Source organism: Anser brachyrhynchus, assembly GCF_964034855.1.
Source record: "Anser brachyrhynchus genome assembly, chromosome: 8".
Classification (NCBI taxonomy): Eukaryota; Metazoa; Chordata; class Aves; order Anseriformes; family Anatidae; genus Anser; species Anser brachyrhynchus.
Window position 1 is genome coordinate 23,747,535 of NC_137702.1, and position 25,557 is coordinate 23,773,091.

General features: G+C 42.4%; 1 protein-coding gene across 1 annotated transcript in view; it reads right to left on the bottom strand.

The window, feature by feature from the left end:
• NOTCH2 (notch receptor 2) overlaps nt 1-25,557 on the bottom strand; it is an 85,566-nt gene that overhangs the window by 42,000 nt on the left and 18,009 nt on the right. Inside the window, exons 3-8 of the mRNA XM_080602070.1 lie at nt 24,410-24,669; nt 23,378-23,713; nt 17,193-17,315; nt 2,520-2,753; nt 1,532-1,687; nt 208-396 (exon numbers count right to left, since the gene is read on the bottom strand). Coding sequence (XP_080458196.1) covers nt 208-396; nt 1,532-1,687; nt 2,520-2,753; nt 17,193-17,315; nt 23,378-23,713; nt 24,410-24,669 — 1,298 coding nt within the window. The remainder of the gene's footprint in view (nt 1-207; nt 397-1,531; nt 1,688-2,519; nt 2,754-17,192; nt 17,316-23,377; nt 23,714-24,409; nt 24,670-25,557) is intronic.

The following is a 25,557-nucleotide window of genomic DNA, read 5'->3' on the forward strand; positions in this document are numbered from 1 at the left end:
CCTCTAATTGCTTTCCACCTCCCCACACAAATGCCAAGTCCGCCTGGCTGGTGCCACCACAGAAAGTTCTCTGTTTCATTTAGCCTCACCCCATTGCAATTTGGTGTTCCACCTCAGCAGAGCTGGCAACCTTTCCTGTACTGCACCTGCTGATTTTTTTTTTCCACCTTTGCTGGAAGCCCCATCCTTGTCAGAAACTCCCCTCACCTGGCATACATAGACACGTGAATCCTCCGATTTTATCCAGACAGGTGGCATCGTTTTGGCACGGATTTGAATGGCATTCGTTGATGTCCATTTCACAGCGAGGTCCCGTGTAGCCCTTCAAACACTCACAGTGGAAAGAGCCTTCTGTGTTTACGCACTTCCCAGCATGTTCACATGGATTGCTATTTGCTGCAAGAAAGATAAGTGTGTCTGGCAAAATGTTTCCTCTGACCAGGAAAGCCACAGAATCCTTTATTAGTCATGGTCTTTTCCAGCAGTCATTCCTTTCTGACAAGCAATAGAGAGGAAAGGACTGTTGATCCCACTGGGAAAGGATACTGTGGCTGAAGAAAACCATGTAGCACTTACTTGCCTGTCAGAGGCAAAAAGAAATATTACCATCATCACCAGTGGACCACAGGAGCAACTCAGGACCATATTACTAATAGCAGTTATTAAGAACAGAGTACTAAGAGGCAAGGATTAGAGTTACTGATGCTTTGAAGGCTTTATCTCCAGGTCATCTTGTACTTCACTCCTGAGGCTGTCGAGATGCTGCCACAGCCACAAAACAACCAAATTAGTCCTTCTTGTGTTTTCAAAAGGGAACAGTTTTCAAAAGGGCAGGTCCAAAAAAAATGTCCAGAAGTCCAAGGCAGGCTAAGGAATGAAATTCAAAGTGCTTTCTAACAGTTCCGTGCTTGTTAGGTACTAGCTTCATGCAGCACACTCTAGTAGCATGAACTAGCACGCAGAAAACTATGAGCAAGTCTGTGAAAGCCCAACTGATCCCCAGAGCAACACAGTAGGATGACATCAGAGAATTACAGCTTCAAGAGCCCATGCAATCACCAGTCTCAGAAGGAACTCAAAAGATCCAGCCATATTCCAGCTGTCAAAGAGGCTTTGTATCTCTCTACCAAGAGGGAAGCTGCAATAGCCCCCACCCACGCACACTGAGGTACTTCTGTTGCACTCCACAGCTTTAAGTGTCAGCTTAATTATCGCATCTGTTTGTACACACTCCTCACACAGCGCTGCACAATAAAAAAGTGGTCAAGTCCATCATCTCACTGCTTTCCATATTCCAGAGGCTAGGAGTTCAAACATGGACAGCCACTCTAACTGAGCTCTTTGTCTCAGGTCTCACATAGTATTTAAAACTCATCTAGAGACGCTGAAATGGAAGGGGGAGAGCAGGAAAGGAGGCTCACTTATGTTGAGAAGCTATGACAAAATGGGTATTCTTACGCCTCCATTAGTTTATAAAGCAAACAATACAACCCACTGTTAGCATATTCACAAAACGCAAAAAGAAACTTACCCATTGCACATTCATCCACATCCTCAGTGCAGTCTGCTCCCTTATGGCCTTGAGGACAGGTGCAGATATAGTGTCCATTCACAGGATTTGTATCACACAGAGCACCCTTCTGGCATGGATTGCTAACACATGCATCATCCAAGTGACACAGAAGACCTAGAGAGGCAGACAAGAGTCCATTCAAAAAAGTGAGATACTGCAACCAGAACACATTATGTAATCAAATTATCTATTTGAAATACCAGGATGAAGACTCCCACAGCCAGAAACTTAAACAGTTTCGTATAGGCTTCAACCCATAGACTACCACAGGGTATTTGACCACACACTTATAAAAAATTACATTTAAATACAGACTCCGTGACTTCAGAGGTCTCTTCAGCACCTCTGGAGTGCTGCAATTACTTATTACCACCAAAATCTCCTCCTGGGAGCAGTTAACTAGCTCTTCTCTCTTATGAATGATGATTTTTCTGACAGCTAAAAACATACGTGCACATGAAGCTGAAGCACCCTTACTTAATTCAGATACACTGATCACCTGTATTTCCAGTAGTAGTTACGGGACATTTAAACCTACCCTACAACAGCAAATTTCCCATTATACCAGTAAGCTCATCCTCGCTCACAAATATCTAAGTTTGCCTCCTACACTTTTCAGTACAGTTATTATTACAGAGCAACTCACCTTCATGCATGAATTCTCAGGCAAATACAGGCCCTGCTATGGGCTGGAAAAGCATCTGCTTTCCTTGCAATATGAACCGTACCATTTTGTTTCTTCCAGCTTAATACAAGTACTTCTTTGTCCCTAGCTACAGAGGTTTAAGAGGTCTTTGCTCATGGAGAGCACATTCTTCCTTTTGTCCTGCCAATTTGGCCACAAAGCGTGTAAAATAAATGCACGGTTTTAAGTAAGTGCATAAACTTCGGAGTTAAGAACTATCTTTCATGAAGTGCAAGACCTACCCAAGCTTTCCATCCTCACCTGCTTTTCCTTCAGGACAAATGCATGAAAAAGAAGCCACTCGATCAATGCAAGTAGATCCGTTAGCACAGGAGGCCGTGAAGCAGTCATCAATGTTCTTGCTGCAGTCATCCCCACTCCAGCCATTGACGCAGACACAGGCATAGCCTCCGTTGTGGTTGGTGCAGGTACCTCCATTCTGGCACGCGTTGGGCTGGAGCTGACATTCATCAACATCTTCGGTGCAAAACTGGCCTGATACAGAGAAAGGAAGAAGTTTAATAAAAGCTCAGGCACTCTGACACAAGAAAATTCCAGCACGGACAGCATAACCAAGCAAAACACTACTCCAAATTGACTGCCGCTTCTTATTTCAGACCTTGGCAGGCTTGAGAGGTGGGCCTGTGTGAACCTCATGATGTTCAACAAGGCCAACTGCAAGGTCCGGCACCTGTGGCCAACAGGACAACGGAGGTTAATTTCCAATCCCTGGAAGTGTTCAGGGCCAGGCTGGATGGGGCTTTGAGCAGCCTGGGCTGTGGGAGGTGTCCCTGACCATGGCAGGGGGCTTGGAATTGGTGGGTTTTAAGGTCCCTTCCAACCTTACCCATTGTGATTCTATGATTTCTAGGACATTCAGAAAGGCACAAGCCTAAGAACTTCCAACAGCACCACTGTAAAATTACACAAGTCAACTGGCATCCTTACATGGCTCCAAAGAGGGAGCTGAACTTAAAAAAAAAAAAGAAAAAAAGCTAATAAAAAAGCCAAAAAACGCTACCGTGACAAAATGACTACTCTCCAATAAAACACTTTAATGACCAAAGATCTTGGGGGGAAGAAAACAAATGTACACTGCATCAGGGAGTATAAAGGAAAAGAACCACTGAGTATGACCTCCTGTGGTCAGCTTCACAGGGCACTGAATTTCACAGTTTCAGCTCTAAGAAACTCTGCAATTTGTGTTTTTCTAAAGTGTTTATTCATCCACATCCATCTTGATTTGACATTACGATCTGGAAAACCAACCACTTGCATCAATATTTTATATCAATACCTATGGCATGGTTTACTCTTCAGAAGAATTTTTTTTGGCTTAAGTTTTAAGGTATTCATTCTTATTTTGAGTTTCTTCAATGAAGAAAAAATAATGGCTAAGTACCAGCTAGTTTCTTCCCAGGCTGATATATGGGTACACATGTACAACCACACAGTACTGGTCACAATCTACAATCTTCTGTTTGATAAACTATTTCTAAGCTTTGTTACATTAAGAACTCTAGCCCTGAAAGCTTTATTTTTCCCCCTATTTCCTTTTAACATATTTTCAACACCCTTGTTAAAAGGTCGATATATGTAGCACCAAAAGATCTCTTTATCAGGCAGTAAGATTACATTTGGCTTTTTTTTTTTTTTTTCCTCTCTCCCTTTCCCCTCCAGCTGACACCATGACCTCCCTCATTGCAGTAGCTTTCCATGACTTGGGCCAAGACTGGTTTAAGTAACTGCATTGCTATTACCAAGATCCTCCCGTTCTTCATCTGCAACTATTTTATCAGGTGCACGTTTATATTTGTCTGGAATTCTCCTCTTATTCCAAGAATAAGAAATTCAAGAGCAGGGCCCATATCTTTCCTGCCAATTTTCCTGGGCTCTGGTTTATTCAGGATTGCCAATTTAAAAGTACTTATTACATGTTGCTTAATAGGCACCGCATTTAATAATGGCCTAGAAATTATGATGAAAGTGCACGCATCACCACTCCCCTTCCACTGATATACAGAACTAAAACATTTATTGTCAGCCAGAATGTAAAAACGCATACCATTATAACCATCTCTAGCTGTTATACTCAAACCATGATTCCTTTCATTTTCAAAGGACATAAATAAGTCTTAGCCTTTGGTCCAGTAAGCCCTGGAATTTTTCTCTTTGCGGCAAAAGAATAAAAAAAAGTAGAAGTAAGAAAGAAGTTGCACAACTGACTTTGTCCTGTGCAAGTGTTCCTTCCTACAGCAAGACTGCCTCAAAACCAAGATTTTATCATTTGAAAAAATGACATAAAATTTTAATAGTAGTAACAACAACAGTTTTCAGAATTACCTCACTTCCCAGATTACTTAGTGAAACAGTTGCGGGTGGGAGGGAAATCTAACACTTCATATTGCTATCTACAAAACAGCTCTCTATATTACAAAAAACAAAACCATGCATTTGTCATAGTACAAGTCATTTGTTCATTAGCTTTCAATATTAACAACTCCATTAACTTATCAGTAACCAAACAGAAAAGAGTCAGTTATCTCAGACTGGTTCCTAGCAGTCGTACGTATCTTGCAACTCATCAACACAACTGACTTCCTTTCAAAAAATAATCAAGACGTTATTTGCTTATTATAAAAGATATTTTCCTTCTTTTCTTGGAGGGGGCCCAACCCAGATCAAAGAACGTACACTGACGAATGCTCATCCGCAGCATGATTGTTTTGCAGAAACATTCTTGCAGCACCTACATCCCTCTTGCGACCGCGGCCAATTTAAACTTGGTGTCACTAAAGCGTGGACAGTTTTCAGTTGTCAAACCATGCAGTACTGTTACGCCCTTCTCCAAATCACTTGCCCTGTGATATACAGAATAGCACTCCTAAAGTGTTTTTTTTAGAAAAAAGCAAAAAAGCAAAGATGAGGAAATTACCCCTCTCAAGCTCTCTGGATTTATTTAACTTCCCGTTTCAAGTGTCATTAGTATTATCAAACTTTGGGACTTATTTATTTTTTCCTATCACTTGTACTCCGCTTCTCTAAAGGACAGCATCAAGTGACATCACTGACGTACTTGCAATAACCTTGTCTTAGGCCACTCCATATTTCCACCATCCTAAACTAAAACAAACTTTCATTAGGTCTATCAGCATCTCCCTCAAGAGAGGAAAAATACAGAACTACTAGATCAATCATATTTGTGTTTAATTATGAACGTGAATCAAACACAGCCCCATCTTAATGCAGTTTGTTTTAAAAACAAAGGGAATTAAACTCAATATGAGAGAGGCGTAAACGAGCAATTAACTATTGCACTTTACTATTGGATATTTTAATGAAAAAAACATGTTCTCCATTGAAGTTATAATTGAAATCCAGACTAAGTTCTGGGCCAAAGATATAACAGTCAAAAGCAGCATAAGGCAAGCTGAGCATATCAACCTAATTACATTCATAAGTACTGTCTCATCACCTTCAGGCAAAATAAGTAACAAGTCTTGAATGACTTAGGAACTTTTTTTTTTTTTTTAAGTACTACAAATGCCAGAGTACTAAAGTCCAAGGCACTTCTTAGTTTAAAAAAAAAATAAAATGGAGCTGCTGAATAGACAAGAATATAAAGCCATTTCAAGTTCACTGAAAATGCCTGAGTCCTCACTGCTGAAGTGTGGGTTGAGTGGCTTAGAAATGCATTCTGTAGCCAGAAGTCTTCAGAAGAAAAATTAAGACACGTTATTTTTAAGAAACCCATTGGTTCCTTAGACAGCATTTTTGAATCTTTAGGTGTTAATAAAATGGGATTAATGGTCAATATTAGTAATTCTTCAACACAGTTTTTTTCTTTCAGGAACTTGCATGTATCTATAAATGGATTCGAAGAACATCCTCCCTCAAAGGAGCATCACCACTTACTTCTCAGTGAGACTAAAGGATGGCCACAAGCTGTCAGGGCCCTGAAAGGGCTAGTTTGCCCTCAGAAAAGGCTTCGACTCCTTATGCAAATGACATCAGCAGACGAGTATTTTGGACAGCTGCTGCAAAGAAAAGATTTGATGCTTCTGTTTTTAGCAGCCTAGGTCTTCAATTTGGTGTCTGTCCTGCGAGCTTCCTGAATAGCTTTTCCACAGCAGAGACTGACAGCTCTTCCAGTATATGACATAAAACAGGATTTAATTTTAAACTGCTCTAAATAGTCTTCACAAGACTTCTCTCTGACAGTTTACTGAGGTAGATTTAAATCAAGCAAGACAAAAAAAAAAAACTCTGAAGGTTTACTTGAGGGATGCAGCTTGACTTAACTGTAACTGAACCAAGTGTATTTACTTGTAATTTTACTTGTAATTTACTTGGAAACCTTTTTTTCTGCTTGCTAGGAAGAATCGAGTCTTTCATTCACAGAACCCAAATTCAACTTCTAAGTGCAAACTCTTGATCTGTTTAGCTAGAAGTTTCTATAGGTATTTCTTTACTTCTGCTTTTGCTACTTTCAATTACATTTCTAAAAGAAACGTAAATGCAGCGTCAACTAGTGACGGTACGCCCTTACACAATGCTTGGAGCTCAAATACCCTAACTGTACAACATTTTAATGGGAATGTAGAAACACGCATATAGAACACGACAAGAAAGGAAGCACAGATTACTCCAAGAAACTAATAAAAGCCTAACCTGACCTTGATATTTGCAGAGCCTGGGAAATCAGCAAAATGCCGACTCAGGTTCTAAGTGACCTTGTACAAAGTAAACAGCTAGTCCATGTGGTATTTCAAAATTGAAAACTAGAAGTAGAAAAAGGGAACAGCCCTCAGCTCTTAGTGCTTTCTGCCCACTACGAAACTAGTTACTTCCCGTATGTTCCCCCTCAGAGAAGCTGTAAGGAATAAAGTAGACCAGGCATGTGGGCTGCTTTGACTGATCCGCCTGCCAGCCCAGCAGGCACTGGACAGGGGCTCAGGGAGATTCTCCTTTGGCAGACACAGGATGCAGTGGCTCAGGGCCCCTCATGTCGTTGTACCTGTCCTCACTGATGAGGAACAGCTAGATTGTTCTCCTAGAGCTCCTGCGATAACAAGAAAAAACAAAGCCTGATGTAAAAGGTAAGGCAGCACATTAAGTGAGCGCAATCCTACACCAAAAGAGCATTAAGCTCTGGACAAATAAGAAACCCAAACAGCCACGCTGGGAAGCAACAACAGATGCATCTAAAAGCTGATCCTACCGAACCTTTAGCATAAACCCCAATTCCAAGACCTCCTCTTTGCATAAAACCCAATTCCAAGACAGGAAACCGGACTGATCCTACAGCTGAATGCAGGCAGGACTTTCTGCCAGTTCAGTCGGAGGTCTTCATCTTTGGCAGACCATATTTTCCATAAAGGAGAAAGTTTTCTTGGCCTCTTAACAGCTCTCCAGCAGTAAAGACGGCTGATGCACAGCTGGAGTACCAGACGCCAAAGCCTCCTGAGAGACATCTCACATACAATTTGCACACTAAAAGCATTTAGTAGGACGAAGGATGTAAATACATTGCTGTGCCTCGAAAATTGAGCTGGGAGATCGCTGCATCCATTTCTCTCAAAATCATGACCACCGCAGCACTGGACTTAGACTGAACTGGAAGTCAAAATATCTGAAGAGTTTGGTGATACCAGAAGGGAAAAGTAATTTGGTAAGAATCAAACTGGTCCTCAAGTTTGTAAAGGACTCACTGGGAGAGGAGCTTTGGGTTTCAAAGGCAGCTTTTCTGCCACCATCCCCCTCAGTATCTCGCAAGCAGCATGCCACTTATCTCAGAATAGCACTGCCCTGCACAAAGATCTTACCATGGAAGGACTATCCGGGAAACTACAAACCAGTATATTTAGCTAGAATCTTTCAGAAAGAGTAATTTATTTCACAAGGTACTGCAAAGAATGTTGTACAGTCTTTAAACACGACTGGAGTAGCTGAAGGATGCACATCTCATTAGAACGGTTTACTTTTTTCCTCTTTCACAGCACTGCTAAGTCACAAGGTGAACAGTGACTTATCAAGGCTCAAGAACTGGCTCAGAGATAAGAAACGGTGTTTGGGTAAATGGCCAATTCTAATTACAGCAGAAGGTTAACCAGCGCAACACCTCAGGGGACCATACTGTTCCTTCCCATCTCTAACCTTCCATGCAGACGTTCAGGATGCCAGCAGGCAGACCATGTCTGTCTGGGGAAAGATATTTCTTTGTCCAGTCCTTTCCTTTAAGGCAAGTAAAATGCCTGTGTTGCTTGAGTAACCCAAAGCACATTGCTCTGTTGGGTCAAAACATCAGTTTCCTCAAGTTGTTTTTCACGACTACTCAGTAAACAGAAAAGCGTAGGGAAAATAGTGTGGAACCATCAGGACTTCTAATAAAATGGCATTTGTGAAAAAATACTTAACCCCCATGTTTTTGAATTGTGCATTTGTAAAAACATTCAATTAATCTTTAACCCACAAAATTATTCTTACCCCTTGAAAAAGCTAAGTTACAATTAATGGATACATACAGGCAGCGAACCATCTAATTAGTGACCTGGAAGATGAACAGTAGGCAGCAGTATCTTTAACAAAATAATATTTATATTATCCAAGAAGAAGCCAGAGCACTTCAGACAGATTCAACCAAGTGAGGTCACTGGGCAGTGCAACAGCAGACACGGTTTGATGCAACAAATGGCAAATGAAATACAAAAGCAAAGGGGCTTCTTGTTGAAAGGTTGGGTTAGACACTCCTCGAGGAAAGACTTCAGCTCCCCTGGAAGAGTTCAGTGGGGACTTCTACACAACCCACAGCTTTCATCAACAAAATAAATATCACTGATGAGATATCTGACCACAAGGAAGAATAACTAATGCAAACAGTTGTATAATAGCAGTGGCACAGCCTCAGCCTACGAACACGCTTCGCAGCACTGAAGCCACCACCTCTTCACGAAGAGGCTGAAAGTGGGGTAGAGGTCGGAGTCCAACAGACCGGCTGAAGAGAAGCATTTCATAAGAGACTCACAAAGCAAATATTACCGAGAAAGACAGATTGTGATAGAAGTACAATACAAAAGTTATTGCAAGGAAGATCAAATGTTTTCTTTTGTATCTTTTGCCACGTGCTGTGATTTGCTTTACTGACACAAGGTATCATCAAAGCAAAGAACTTCACACTTCTCTAGAAGAGGTGGTGTCTTTACACAGACAAGAGCGTACAGAGCAACGAACAGGCAGGGGATCTCACACATGTCCAAAACACACCCAAATTCCAACAGACCCTCTGATGAGACCACTTCAACAGCTTCCTGCAGGACATCTGATGAACATGACTGCTGCTTTCAGTTTTAAGGACAGCTTCAGGCACACGCAGGAATTCAATGGACTATGCTGCTTATATTTGCAAAAAGTCTCCCCAGTTGCTTGTGTTTAGTGAAAGTCTTCCTTAAGTACTGAAAAAACGGCTGAAGCCAAATACTTTTTCTCTTGCAAAAGCAAGGGGCATCACAGTCCTGAAAAAAATATTCCTTCCCAAGGATCTCACAGCATCTTGCTTCCCTTCGAAATACACAACTACAGAGCAGCAAAGCAGTAACAACCATTCCCAAATTTCAGGTGGGGTTTTCTTTGGTTTGCTGTTTTGTTTTTTATCTAGATCTACTTCCTCTTGAAGAATGTCAAACAATATCCAGCATATCATAAAATGTAAGAGATTAATATAGAATTTGAACACAACTGAAGATCAATCTCTACAATTGTAATGAGCAAACATCTGTGTTTATTTTAGACTAATATGATGGGGGAAACAGTTTAATTTCATAACCACACTAGGAAGCATGTACTGGAACTAATGGGCTTTTACAAGGGATTTTACAGCCTCCAAATACAAAACTCTGGGCTTTAGGAGAGTTATGCACTCCCTGATCCACCAAGCACTGCCTGAAATCACTCAGCAGACTACTGGGGAGGGAGGGCCACTCGGACAGAGCTCCTCAGAGGCAGCATTACAAATGAACAGAACAGTGTTCAAGAAAGATGACTAGTGCACTAATGATAGACTGGTTTTATATGGCAGAGCCTGGTGAAATGACTGGGTACAGTGCCAAGATAGAGAAGTAATCAAAAGGAAATATACATCACCAAGCTACCCTTCATTCTGCCCTTCTCTTAAGCTCCTCTGGAAAATCCAGTAAACCAGGGAAATCCCTAACAAGCAGAAAGTCCTGCAGGGCAAAACATAATGACTGAAGCTAAACCTTGCAATAAAAGCTTCATATTCTCCAGCTAGCTCAGCAATGCATCTTTATTAATCACCCAAAGACAAATCACCTCATTCCGAGGATGATGGAAGGGGCAGAAACTGCCAGAAACAAGGCAGCTGCAGATAAAACAACTGTTAGCTATTAGCCTGGTCTCAGAGCACACATGCACCAACTCAGACTCAGAGTGGTCTAGCCTATTTTGTTTTAGAGCCAAACACATGCGAGATGTACTGAAAGCTTAAGACAACTCCACAAGAGATTATTTGGCACATCTGATCACAAAGAGTATTTCCCAGGCTGGAAAGTCACCAAAGGCACAATGGAAGAAGCAGTAGCATGGACTAAATCAGATGCTGTCGTTCTGTCATCGGATCAATTCGGCTGTTAACACCTGAGGTGTTTTATTACAGCTACCTCCTCACCACGGCTTGCTATTGGCAAACAGAAAACAGCAGGCAACAAACTGGAGGTTGTGTACCTGTTCCAGAATTCATACTGGATAAAGTACAAATGGTGTCAATTCGAAGCCTGTGAAATCAGTCTGCTCCACACAACGCTGGAACAGGCATCACAAGAACACCGACCAACATCCAGGATAAAGTTTGTTCACATCTAATGCTTCAAATCATTTGTACACCCAAGTTAGAGCTGCCAGCTCTGGAACCTGCCCACATGCTCCCTTCTCCCTTTGTATTTGCCAATTCAAACGTGAAGGAAGAAAAAGAATCATAATCCCTCTTGGCCTCTTTCAGAGGGCTGCCTCTTGGAAATTTTGCGATAGTGACAGCAAATCACCAGCCAACGTGCCAAGTTTGGCATGGGCAGATCTCAGCTAGCACCCAACAAGCTTCGGTGCTTTTTAACACAAGTTTGGAAAAGCACCCGAAAGTCCACCATCACCTCGCAACTGGGAAAGGCGACCAGGCAGGAGGCTGACCCAGCCTCCCTGTGCCACCACAAAGGTGAGCGCTGCTCCGTGCACATCGGCCGGAACAGGAAGAGTGAAACCCTGGCAGCACTCCCTGGCAGGTAATAATACTTTCTAGAAAGTAAAAAGGTTGTATATTTTGTCATTTATGACACTGGCACATTCAAGATTATGATCCACGTCGTCAGAGTCTGTTCCACCACATTTCAAGCCTCCAAGTATTCTAGCAAAGCAGTATTTTTTTTTCCCCCAACACTAAGCACGGCTCGTTACTATAGACTTTCTAATTCAGAAGCTGAGAAAAGTGGTGTTCAGCAAAGAAAGTCTCAAAAAGAAAATACCAGAGCGTACGATCTTACATAAAAATGTTAAACATTAGCCTTTTGATGTTTATCCTCCCTTCATAGCAAAGAAAAGTCACGTCTGCCCAGAGTTTAAGGCTGGGATTTTCAAAGAAAACGAAGGTAGAGAGCAAATATTGCTCTAATTAAATAGGAATCGAATCCTTAACTCCCCTGTTTGAAAATTCCTGCCTAAAGCTCTGCAGAAAAAGTAACCCTTGTACTAGTGTTTAAGAGCATATGACCAAGCTAGCAGCTATTTTAATTAAAAAGCATTGCCCTGCTGCCTGAAGAGCTTTTCTGCTCAAGACAAACATTTGCTTCTTAAGCTAGCTTCCAGTGCTGGAGTTATTTGGTGGAGTCAGCTGTTAGCACACTGGGCTTTCCTTGAGACAAAAGTCTCCTGGATTTTAAAATACACAGTTCTCTGGAGCCCTCTTTTCAGGCAAAAACAAAGCCTAAACAAACACACTTGCTATGGGAGTCTCACCCTCAGGGACAGAAATGGAAGGAGGCAAACAGGCCAAGCCCGCACTGCAGCGGGACAATGCTGGCCTTCCAGAATTTGCTTGAGCACGGACATCGCATGTCCCCCAGACCCCCACACCCGTCCCACAGCTCCCAGTGCAGCACTTGAGGAGAAAACGGTGCAAAGGACTTAACTGGATGGAGGACACAAAACAAACTCTGTTGTGCTCCATTCCTGAAAGGTGACCTGGGCCAGACTCACGCTGATCCTCCAAAACTTTCCACAGCTAAGCAGGAGTCTTCCTCGGCCAAGCCAAACAAAGACACTGACAGCACTTTATAATGTTACTCACTTTAATACCCAAAGTCTTCCTGACACAAAGCTGCATAGGCTAGATCAACACAGTAAACAGGTGCATTTTAAAGGCAGCCTCGTTTCTTTATCTGAATTGTAGGCTGGAATAACTGAGCAGCCCTTAAAGCCTCACTCTCACCAGCTCCTCGGAAGGACGCCCTAACCTTTCCCGCAGCTTTGCAGCCCTGGACTGCCATTGCTTTCTCTGTACCAGCTCACTCATGAGACCTCTCCATGAATTTTAATTCCTGATCCCAGAAAAGAAAAAAAAAAAAAAAAGGCAGCTGGATAGGATTTTTTGCTAGATTAGTGAGTTAAAGTGGCTGACTCCAATAAAGGCCACAGCCAGCCCAGAAAAAGGGGAAGGGTGCCTAGGAGCAGGGACAGAAGGCAAAGACACTCGGACAGCAGCAAGCCATCCAGTTTAACTACTACAAAACAGCAGCATAAAGCAGTCTTTACATGCCACGAACACGGCCCAGGATTTTGGGCTAATTTTGACTCAAATCACACTTGAAGTATACCAAGTTCCCTGGCCTGCCTGGCACATAAGAACAGACTTCAGTCTTTCACAAAAGCCTCTTTATCTATTTCGAAGAAATCTGCAACATTGCGCCTTGCGAGGACACAACAAACATCGGTCCTGACAAAGGATGTAGCCCAGGACAAGATAAAGTGAGCCTTAAACAAAACAAAACAAAAATCAGCTAACATTCAACAATAGAAAAGATCTGGAGCAGCTTCCCCAAGACACATCCAAGATCATCTTGCCAGTTACAGATTGAGGCAGCTGACAATCATTATAACCATATGAAATACAAGAACTCTGAAGGTGACAAAAACATTAGCGACAGCAGGAATTTCCCGTGGTTGTCTTTGAAAAGCAAGATTTTATCTTTCCGGAAAAAACAGCACATGAGAAAGAGAAGGCACATGCATCAACAAAGGAGCAGTGAGCTCTGTTAGAAGAGTAGGAAATGAGATGGAAAGCAAACAGTCTCTCAAAAGCTGGATTCCAGTACCAAACAGAAGAAATTAGAAAAAAAAATGGATGCTTGTGTAGTGCAGTCTACCACCTGCCAAGGAACCACAAGAGGCAGATGGTTACCAAAAGGAATTGCAACAGATTCCGTTTCAGTAAAGGATGCTTCGATATCGCTTTACACAAAATTGTTCTTCACTGGATGGAGTATAGCTTCTAGATTCTTCCTGATTTTTCTAACACAAAATGAGAATGGCTTCCTCAATGCCATGAAGCACAGATCACGTTAACAAATGTGATAGATCTTCATCCACAGTGCAAAGATTAAATAAACACTAAAACAAACAGACCAATTTAAACTTTTCCAGGATTACTTGACAAGTAAGTGTTAGCAACAAAAGATTCCAGAAGAATTGTTATGAAGATGGCACACCTACACAGTGAAATTGTTTTTATAAGATTAATCATCCTTTTGCTTTTAACTGATGCTTGCTTACAAGCACACAGCTCTGGGCCTTGTTTTTTTTAATTTATTTTTAAACAGCACACAATGTCCTGTGAACTCAAGGTCTCATTGGAGGCTTTTGATTTCCCAAAGTGTTGACTTTGTTTTACACTGCTGTGTTATAAGTATTTATCAGGACAGACTCTCTAAGAGTTGTTTGTTCAGTTCTCCCCTCTTCACTAACCTTAGTGATGATTTACAATGTTATAAACCATGTTTGTGCGAAAGATGGACCTGCACTTATATAGCATATTTCCTTATTGCTGAGTAACTTGTTTTTATTGTAGCTTACCGCTGTCAGAATCAGCTGCGGTTTAACCTTGGGAAAAAGACACCTCTCTCCAAACTATCCTAGGAGTCTTCCACCTCTCTTCCCTAGTGTGTGCCCAGCCTCAGTGTCACACCTCGTGTCTCCATATACTGTTATCTTGCATCTTCGTGGTCTCTCACTGAAGATGCAGGAGAAGGACTGAAGTGCATCCAAAGAAAGCTTCTTTTAAGAAAATGCACTTTGTGGGTGTCACAGAACATCATCGCTTGGCCACACATTTACTGGGCAAAAGGAAAATTACGGATACTATAAATGAATTCTTAAAGGCAAGATTGCCAAGAGGTTTTCAGTGCACAGGCTTTCAAGCAAAGCAGCTTAGAGAAAGCCCCAAATACAGCCCTTCATTGCCAGTGTTAGCCATCAGCCTCCCAAAACCACCCAGACCAGCAGTAACGCTGCAGGGGAATGGTTATCACTAAAGCATGCTGTGGACAAGGGCACAGCGCTACTGCCCTGCTTATGTCAAACACGCTGACATGAATACGCATAGCTGCTTCTGAGCTTACTCATGTTTTAGTTCGAACACCAAAACTGGCGCTGTGCATTTTGGACAAGATAGTTCAATTCCCCAACGGCTCTAATGTTCATAGTTCAAGCAGCCAAACTGCTGTTTTCTGAACTGCGAGACCAGTTTTAGCTCCCAATTGACCCGAGCCTTGAAGTCTAGGAAGTCAATGGCCTTGAGAAGACATTATCTAAAGCTGCTGCTGCACTGATAATCTTAACTTTGCCATAAAAGCAGGAAATTCTCAGAAAAAGCATTCAACTGATTTGTTTTATAAAGCCATGGGAACACAAAACTTGGGGAGTGCCTCTCTTTCCAGGGTTTCTCAGGAGGGAAGCATCCTTTATGCATAAGATTTTCTGGAGAGCCTGCACAGACAGAAGACAGACAGCACAAGACTAGGCCACAACATGGGTCCAATGATTTTTCCCCCGATGTTAGAGCCCATAAAGAGGTGCAGAGTGGGAACAACTAACTGCATTGCAAAGAGCTTCAGTGGTTAATCAGAGAGACAATCTACCACAAAACCAAAGAGAATCACAGCCTGTTACCACCAATGTCTCTTCCAGGTGAGCTGCAGAAGGCATCCCGAGTGAACAGCAGCCACCCACCCAAATCCTGCAAACCAGGCTATGTTTACGATACCTCTACAAATCACAGTAATCCCTCATAAATTTTAAGCTCATGCTGTACACACTCATGGTCCATTATCTCCTCTGTGCTTCAGGAATAATCCCGAGATTGATTTACTACTGACATGTTAGAAGACATAACAAGGTTTATAATTCCTGCAGCGTGAAGCAGTATTTCAGGGGTCACTGAACGGTTGCTGGCTCTGCACCCAAACTCTCTTCATGTTTTCCTTTGCAGGAAAACTTTAACAACATTTAGACAGGGAGGCAGTACAGAAGAACGGGTATTTGCTCATCAAGGGGAGGACTCATTTTCTCCCATTTATACCAGGTTTCAGAGAGCTATGCAAGCCGTGAGTGGTGCATTTCCCTCTCTTATGTGGTTTTACCTTTAAAATTATGTATTCTTAAGTGAAGTTAATGAGGGTTCTTAATTGGCAGGCCTCCTTGGCAGTTAATGACAACCAGTTTGTAATGAGAATGATGCACTCTGAGGAGTAAAGCTAAAACAATATGAAACCTTTGGTCTCTAGCAGTCAAACTCTTCACACAAAGTTTGCCTGAGCTACCATTCACTGCAGACGTTCTGATTTCAAACATTATTTTCTAGATACAGATAAAAATGTACCAGAAGTTCTTCAGAACCAGAGGAGTTTATTCAGGCTTATGCTCCAAAGCAAAATACCTTAGTTTACTTAATACAAAGAAAACTGCACGCTGAGTCCACACCTCAATGTTTTGGGGTTGTTCCTTTTCCTATAATTCTGAAAAAAAAGGGCAAAGCTGAACCCAACTGAAAAAGTGTGCCAGCTAAGAATGACTAAAAAATAAAAAACCCAAACCGGAGGTATTTGTTTATTTTTGAGGTATGGAGACATTTTGTGACTAAAGATGACACTGAATTTCCTGTAAGCTGCTTCCTTACATCATGCATAATGGTTTCTTGAAATTCACATTTTCCCCCCCACCTCCCCAGACATACTCAGAGTAAAACACTCATTTATGAAGCAAAAGTAGCTTTGTTAGTTGGAGAACTCCAGATAAAAATCAGCTACAGTAGGCAAATAGTAGCAAAAACATAAGCTTCCCATGCACAAGTTTCTCTTCCCTCCCTTTCTCCCACCTATGTCTTCCTCCAGTTTCGTCCTGTTCTTTAGCAGCATTACCATTATCTACACGAGGATCATTATCCCACATTAAAAACGCCCCCAAATGTGTCAAAGCACCACAAAAGCACACAATTGTAATAGAAAAGCCATGCTTTGTACTTCTGTGAAATATACATCCTCTTACAAACTAATCCATACAAGCAGAAGTGCAACTCAGAGTTGCACTGCATGGCAGCTCAAGACCCACACGATTCGTCTGTAAAAATCACATGCATGTAAGCCTGTAATACTGAGCAGTGCAGTGGGAAATTGCCTCGTTTTGTGGTGGCTTTGATGTAAACAATCTTCTGAAGGATTCACTGACATCTGTCCCCCAGACTGCAGAACAAGGTACAGATGTGAACTACATTCAGCCATTTACAACTTGAGTTGTATGTTGAGTGAAGGCCAGAAATCCTGCATTTCGTTCCTGTAAAGCGTGTCCAGCCCACAGAGAATGGTTCTCCACAGTACGTACCTGTCCACTGGGGTGGGCAGCGGCAGTTGTACGTGTTCACACCGTCCACGCATATACCCCCATTTTGGCAATTGTGATTTGGGCAGTCATCAACGTTCCGCTCGCAGATGCTCCCCTCGAAACCTGGACCAAGCACAAACAGAGCAGAGTGAAATGGGCCTCACAGAGTCTTTCGAAGAGAATTCATCTTTTATGCAGCTTCCCCCACAAACCTCATTTTTGTTAGTTTTTCTTAAAGACTTGTCCTGTTAACCTAATCCTGATGAATCTTCACACAGCAAACTGGCCAGAGACTTCGCTGAATGCCTTTGCATGCAGGTCAGATTACACAGAGCACCACTCAAGACAAGTTCTTCCCATGACAGAAAAAAATAGCTGGCATTCATTTTGTGAACCTCTCAGGATTGTTCATGTGCTTTGCCTATATCAAGGTAAGATCACCCACGCTTTGAAAATTCAGCTTCCAAATTCCTCATTTGGCCCTCCTTAGTGTTAGGCAAATCAATCAATTAGTCACCACCCAAGCAATGCTGATAAACAAAGCCCTGACTGAAAAGGAGAAGAAACCAGACACCTTTCCGCAGTGCAAATCAAGGCTCCTAACGATCACAGTCACTCTGGCAAAATACCCCTTCTCCACCATGCCAGATATCCCTTTCCCTTCCAATAAGGGGAAGTAGGGACGTTGAGGAAGGGAGCTGTCAGTAATCCATCTTCCCCGCGATTTCGCATGCTGCTTTACCTCACGCCTCATTAAACAAACCTGCCATTTCTGCTGGACGAGATAGCTATTTATCAAAGCACAAGTGGATGCATGCTAATGTGGATGAAGTAAATGATTCCAGAACGCATGCATTAATTCAAAACATCAGCTCTGCCTCTTCACGGCTTTGGAATGTAATATTAACATGACACAGCCCTCTCATCCAAAGCTATGCTTTAACCCCCTCTACGTTTGATGCCCTGTTCCAGACAGTTCCATAACATCTGCATCAAGTTACACAAGCCCTCTAAGCTACATCTGATCCAACACAGACCCTGCGATGTGGCAGATGACGCTGAGACTGTAAAGCTCTGAAGCAACTTCTCCAGACGATGGCTACTCCCGGGAGACTTGAGATGATTCATATCCATTCCCACTTTCTCAACTCCTCCAGTAATACAGGTAAAGTCAGAAGCCAGGAGGAGCACTGTTGCTAAGCCATATCGAATGGATCATCGTTCACCAGCAAGGAAGAACAGGCTCAACATTAGGACACCTGCAGTGTTACCCTGTTTATTCAAAGCCCTTCTCACCTTCTACCAAGATCCTGCAAGCCTCATTGCAGTAGGGAAGGTTAAAATGAAGAAAATAAGTGGTTAATCCAAGTCCAAATCAGCACAGCAATGCCTTCCTGGCAAAAAACTGCTGAGGAATGACTACCAAGGAATACACTTAATAATCAAGTTACTATATTTAAAACTGTGCAACCGCAAATGACCAAAGATTGAGCAGTAAAACACAGGAGTGTCCTATCAGCTTGTTTTTGAGCTTGAGGAGAATCATCCCACTGACCACAGATTGTGCTCATGCCAACAATGTGATCAGCATGGAAATGCACCCGGAACCACAAGCTCAGAAGGGTTAAGTTCCTATCTTCTCAGCTTGGACAACCCAAAGACCAGCCCTGCCTTCTAGTAAATAGGTTCCTGAGAGCAGGCACTTATTCAAAACCATCTCGCTGTACTGCAGGCAAAGAAAGTGGCTCATGGATTTTGCTCAATATGAGAGCACAGAAGTCACCTCAGTACTAAAACCTCCCCAAGCCACTTTCACCCACCTAAGAGCTGGCCCTCAAGCTTCTCACACAAACATAGAAAGCCATTCATCCTACCCCAAAAGTAGAATACCACTAGAGCCAGCAGAATAGAAACAAAAATCAGCTAAAAACAAAAAAACAAAACAAAAAACAATAGTGCAGCAAAAGGTTCAAGAGAAATGTCACACATCCAAGTGTGCTCAGTCAGAGGAAAAAAAACACATCTGCAAGGGAAATGAATCAGGAAGGGCTGAAATGGTAAAGATGACACTATTTTGAGTATACAGCTGAAGAAAACACAAGTTTCCTTTTTGGTAACTTCCCAACTCCCAAATCCCCTTTAAAATTCTTCTTACTCTAGAGAACAACTTTGGCTTACTTTCAGACCATCTAAAAGCTGTAAAGGCAGGACTTTCACATCGGTTTCAAGCCCGACATACTCTGCAATATTGTGACCTGCCGAATTTGTAAATAAAGCTGGCCGAGGTTCACTTTCATTCTTCAGATCAGTCCTTTGGAGCCACGGCTGTTTGGGCCAACGCACCTACGCCGGACCACAACGCGCAAGAAGCTGCTGAGACACAAACCTTCTCCGGCTGGGTCCCAGGACCCGATTTTGCAGCTACGGCATCTGACTCTTTTCCAGAGAGCCAAAGAGTTGGCTGTTTGGATGTATTTGGACACCTGACACTGCTTCCTGCTTCCCCCTGTGCTGGGAGCTGCATGTTGTCCTTTGCCTTCTCCCTCCCAGAGACTTTTGCTCTGCATCTCCGAGCACAGCCAACTGCAGAACAAGAACTGCCAGGGGAAAAGCGTTCCCACTGTTAAAGGCATGTTCTTCCTCCTCTAGTACAGAGGGATACAAGCAAATAAGTTTACTCCTATGTCATCGGCACTCCACAGCACTGAATCCAACTCCCTCCAAATCCTAAAGGACTTCCCTTACTTCAGCCTACAGACTGCGCCTCGGACTTGTGCAAGACCCATTAAGCATGAGGGCAGGACACCTGAACAGAAATACCAAGCTACTGCCAGATTCAGGGACCGCTGACGAGAAGTTAGAGATCTCCACACCAGAACCGACCTGCACCCTGCTATCGCACGAGGACGTTTCTGGGCAGAACCCCTCCCGGAGCCACAGGCGGTGCCGGCTTCGCAGCACAGTCGGTTCGATGCACGGCGGCACCGCGGCACGAGGTTACTTCCTCTTCCCAGGAAGTGCTGCAGCTCTCGTAAACAGCCTGACAGATAGTTTCCTGAACAAGCCCTTGGAATTCCCTAGGGTCCTTATCTTGGTTAATGGGTAATTATTTTGATGGATAACAATGAATAATCACTTTCCCAGCTAAGAACTTCCTCTATTGACTTGTTTAACATTCCATTGAAGGTTAGTTGCCAAAAAAACTCCTTTTTTGTCAAACATTTATAACCATGAGCTCATTCTTATATTTAAAGAGTTGCTAGCACTTCAGGTTAAGTCTCTTTCACAGGAGTATTTTTTTTTACTATGACTTTCTATTACGATGACCTAACGTGCTTACATGTCTACGTGCTTGCTTTGAAATCAAAAAAATAATCAGCAAAGCCCAGAGGAAAAACAGTTATGCTGGATGGTTAGAAAAAAAGAAGTTACCTTTCACACAGATGTAACGTTGACAGCACACATCTCTTCACTTACTCTTGCCACCAAAAGCTGACTTCTCCTAATACACATGACTTTATGAATTACCTAATGGAAGATTTGTGTAAACCCACAACAGAAATGGGAACCTGAGAATTGAAAAGCACCAGCTTGACTACACTATACATGAACAGTACTTGTGATACTGTAAAAATAATTAAAAAAGCTGCTGCGACATGTGTAACTCCAGGCTGTGGGGTTTCTCCGTACTTTCAAGCTCTCATCCTCAAGTATCTATACTCACAAGAAAAATGAAATTCACTTAAACGCATGCTTCTATGAGAAGCACAATCCCATTTCAGCACCAGGAGTAGTTTAATTATGCCTAAATTGCTATTCCAGTGCAATCAGTTTCTTCAAAGCAGTTTCACAGGTCACAGGATGCAAAAATCATTTCAAAAACCATTCCAGTAGTTCAAGCTGAAACTGCCTCCTGCCTCTATAACCTTAATGCTGGTAACATCTTAAGGCAGTCCAAAAAGAAGGGCTAGAGCAATTCCTTTTATAGTCACAGTATCATCAGCTCTGTTCCAATTCAGAGAGGGAGTCTGAAGAGGAATTCCTAGTCCATAGTCTTGGCACGGTCTTCCAGATGAGCAGGACTTGTTCACCTCTTCCCTGGGTGCAACAGGCCACCGATCCCAAAACTTCAGGAATTTCACAATGGATGCTTTACTCTAAGGGGGCAGAAATGGCTGGATGCCTTGCCTTTATCAAACGGTTTAAAGTAAGCATTTTGGACTCTCCCACCTCTTTTTTTCCCCTCCTGTTTTTCAGATGACTAGTTTTAAAAATGAAATTAGCAAAACCATATGGCCAGCTTAAGTGAATACAGTAAATACAGAAATGAAGGCCCTCATAGCAGCACTAACTCACCCACACTATGCATGTTATATTAGAAGTCCAAAAAGTCAGCTAATAATCCAAACCGCTTGTGAGCTGTGTGGGTGTGTAGCTGTTACTATAGTAATCTCATTTTCATTTCCTGACCGTCGTGTAGCCAGCCCACACACTTGTCTAAAGGAAAGTGTGCTCCTACCCAGACTCACATCCCTGCACGAGAGTCACAAAAGCAGACTGCCTTATCACCAAAGGATCAAGTCCTTCGATCTTCCTTTCCTCTTCCCCCCACAGTGAGGCTTCTGCACGAGATCTTGGATTTCTTGTACTGGTTAAAGAGAATCTAAGAAAATTCTGAATTTTGATGATGGAAGTAATCAAGCCGTTAATCCAGAGATATCAAGATGACAATTTAGTTTTAAAATGAAATTGTCAGCTTTCATTTTTCATTTAAAAAGATGCAAACCAGAAAACAACTGTTGCTTACAGCATTTTCAAAGACCCTGTATGTTTAAATACTTTCTTCAAGCACAGCTAGAAACACTTGCTTTCACACAAACAATGATGATACAACCTTCTATTTTAAGATCAACTTTCCAAATTTTTTCAGAGTCACATGCTTGCTCAGACTACCCTGAAATTTGTAGTGCATACCCCAGCTAAGGCTGGCACCGTGTATTTAAGGTCACTTGAGCTAACAATTCAAGACGAAGATCTCCAAAAAGTATTCTTTACAACTTAAGTTCTAAATACTCTTTCCACACATGCTTATGACTCCAGCTAATCCTCATGAGAATGCAGTCAATTCAGCATTCATCCTAAACAGTATACGACAGCAACATCTTTCACATAAATAATAAAAGAAAAGCTCAAGGGAAGAGAGTTTAGTTTTCTAGATTACCACACACTAAGCGTTCATGTGCCAGACTGCAATACACTTAAGTGGAAGTCTAGTCAAAAGCATTTCCAAACATTCAGTTTCCCATGGACTGAATTACTCATTAAAAATATGAACCTAAAAAAAAAAACCACCACACTTATGCAAAGAAAAATAGTGCTGCTCTGTGGTCGGTATGATAAGTAGATGGGGAGGAGCAGGGCAGGATGAGACTGCCAGGGTCCCGGGCAGGTGACACCTGGTCATTTGTAGAGACAGATGCCCTTGGTGACTGGAGCCCAGACTTGACAGACAGAATCAATACAGTCCACGGTACTGAGTAAGCATGTTATCTCTCTTGTGGACGAACTCAGAGAAACTAACTGCACCAGAAACCAAGTAAATATAATTTACCTGGAGGTAAGTTACAGGACAAAAAGGGTATGGTGAGCTGGAAAAAATACCCTGTAAGATTTGGAAGAACTCCAGGGGAAAAGGAAAGGAATAGAAACTAGTGTGTTTTAGTGATAGACACTGAGAATAAAGAGACAAATGTTCATTTTCATTCAAGCACTGATTTTAACTGTGACCCTCATTAGCACAAACAACCTCTTTCTGGGTGTTAACAGAATCTGACATTCTAAATGTGCATCAGGAAACACCCTAACCTTCAATCTACATCACTTTTTACCTATTTGACTACCTCTGTCTCTCACAGGGTTCCAAAGAAATCTGTAGTCTTCTGGCCATGATCTAACCAATCCCATCACTCACCCATCCAATATTCCTCTCCCTTTCACAGTATGAAATACTAATACCCAGAAAGTAAGATCCTAGCCGAGCTCCCCACCTTGCTCAGACTTCTCCACTCAATCTTACAACAGTGTCACACACATACTCCAAGGGAGAAGTTTTCAAAAGAACATAGACAGGAACACAGTGACACGGCTACAGAACCTAACATTTTGAATAAGCACCATTAATTTACCTGGCAGACAGTTGCACTCAAAGGTGAAGTCACTTGTTTGGTGACAAGTTCCTCCGTTCATACAGGGTGATGGTGAACATGGCACATAGGTGCTCTCACAGCGATGCCCTGTATAGCCCGGCTTGCACTGGCATCGGTATGACCCAGGCACGTTGACACAGGTCCCACCATGTTGACAGAGGCCTGAAGTGGCACATTCGTTCACATCTATCTCACACTTCTGGCCAGTGTAGCCAGACAGACAGATACAGGAGAACTTATTTCCAGATACTGTACAAGTACTTCCGTTGGCACAAGGTTGAGATGTACAGGCATCGATCCATTGGCAGTCCTTTCCTGTAGGATCAAGACATAAGAAACTATTAATAGGGAAAAACAGTTCCATATTTCATGCTTGATGCTAACAAACTGGTTGGTGTGCTACATCTTAATCTAAACCGCACATGTAAAATTATATACATTTTTACAACATTTGAAACAAAATCAACTTGCTGGTTACAGTAGGAAGCCATTTTATTTATAGGTTACCAGCAAGATACAGGATGGTGTTATTTATAAAAATAACCCATGACCTAAAATCGTACCACACTGACATACTCTTCCACTTTCCCTTCAAGAAAGGAAGGAGTGAGTTTCCATGCTTCTCCTCAGGCAAACAATTAAAAGTTTCCCATAGAAAGGTTTTGCTCACCAAATTTACTTTTTTTTTTTTTTTTTCTCTTTAGAAGGTAGACTATGAATTCAAATTGTAACAGACATTTCAGAATAGCTTCTACAGTCAGTTTTCCCATGTGGACAACCCCACAAGATCTAAATATCTTTCTGTTTATGTATAAAGGGTATGGAGTTTGACTCTCTCTCCCCACCCCCCTCTTTTTATTTTTTTTTTTGGTCATGAAGTCATTTGTACTTCCTCTCATTTCCTGTGCTAGAGCTATTAAATTTGCGAGCACATTACAGCCGCCCCAGAACATTCTAGGACTGAGTAATTCACAAAAGAGGGAGTCCAAAGGCATGAATGCAGAATCCCACCTGTGTAACCTGGAGGACAGACACACTCGTATGTTTCCTGGCTGTGGGGATGACAAGTGCCTCCGTTCAGGCAGGGCTGGGACACATAGCAGATGTGCGATTCAGAGTACTGACAGTCCTCTCCCGTGAACCCTGGAGCACACTTGCAGGTAGCCTTTCCTATCAGCGATGTCGTTTCACAGGTTCCCCCATTCTTACAGGTATTGCTTTCACAGGGGTTTCTGTACTGACAGTAGTCTCCAAGAAAGCCTTCTCGACACCTGGAATAGAGAAGAAATTACTTGCGGCACGTTCACCTTAAGCCTTGCTGTCCTGGGAAGATAACAGGAACAAAGTTCCACCACCACCTAAGCTCTCAGAATTTGCCATAAATAATAGCAATACTGAGCCCCAAATGCTAAGATTATCGATGTAGCAGACAGGACCTTCCTCCGGGATTGAGCAATGTCAATGAGACAAATGAAAACTTCGGTTTGGACTGAGAAATCATTCATTACAAAATAGTGAAGTACTGCATACAATCAGGGCTGCATTAACAGCAAGAACTTCTTCTTGCACTTCCTTTCAAAATTTCAGTAAAAACCCGAGTGCTCAAGAACTGCTGAGTAACCACTAACTCCTTGCACCTCTCCCCTTCTAATAAGCGCCCTTTTTCAGAATGAAATCCAGCAGACTAGGTAACAGGTATTAATACCAGGTATTATCCATCTCCCAGAATATTTATAAAGCTTGTACAAATGCGGTGTCTGAGGGCCTCCAGATCCTCAGCAGATCTTTCCCCCCAGCACTCCCGTGAGACAGGAACACATTGTTATCCTCACGTTGATAAGTGAATCTGGGACTGCGACATGCTGAAGCCTGCTCTCAACCAGCAACACAAGCGCTGAAGTCAGGTCTCCCACGCCCCTGGCTCGCACCCCAACGACAAGGTCATTGTTCCTCCCTCTCCCACAGAAGAATGAATACACATACACACTATCTATAACCAGGGCCATATTTTTATACAAAGATCTGTGATTGCAGAATAATTGTAGTTATTTCTCTCTAACCTAAACTTATGTCAATACAGCCTGACTCTGCTTGTCAGCTGTAATCCATCTTTTAACTGGCCTTTGTACCACGCAGTTTCCATTGAACTTCCAGTGATC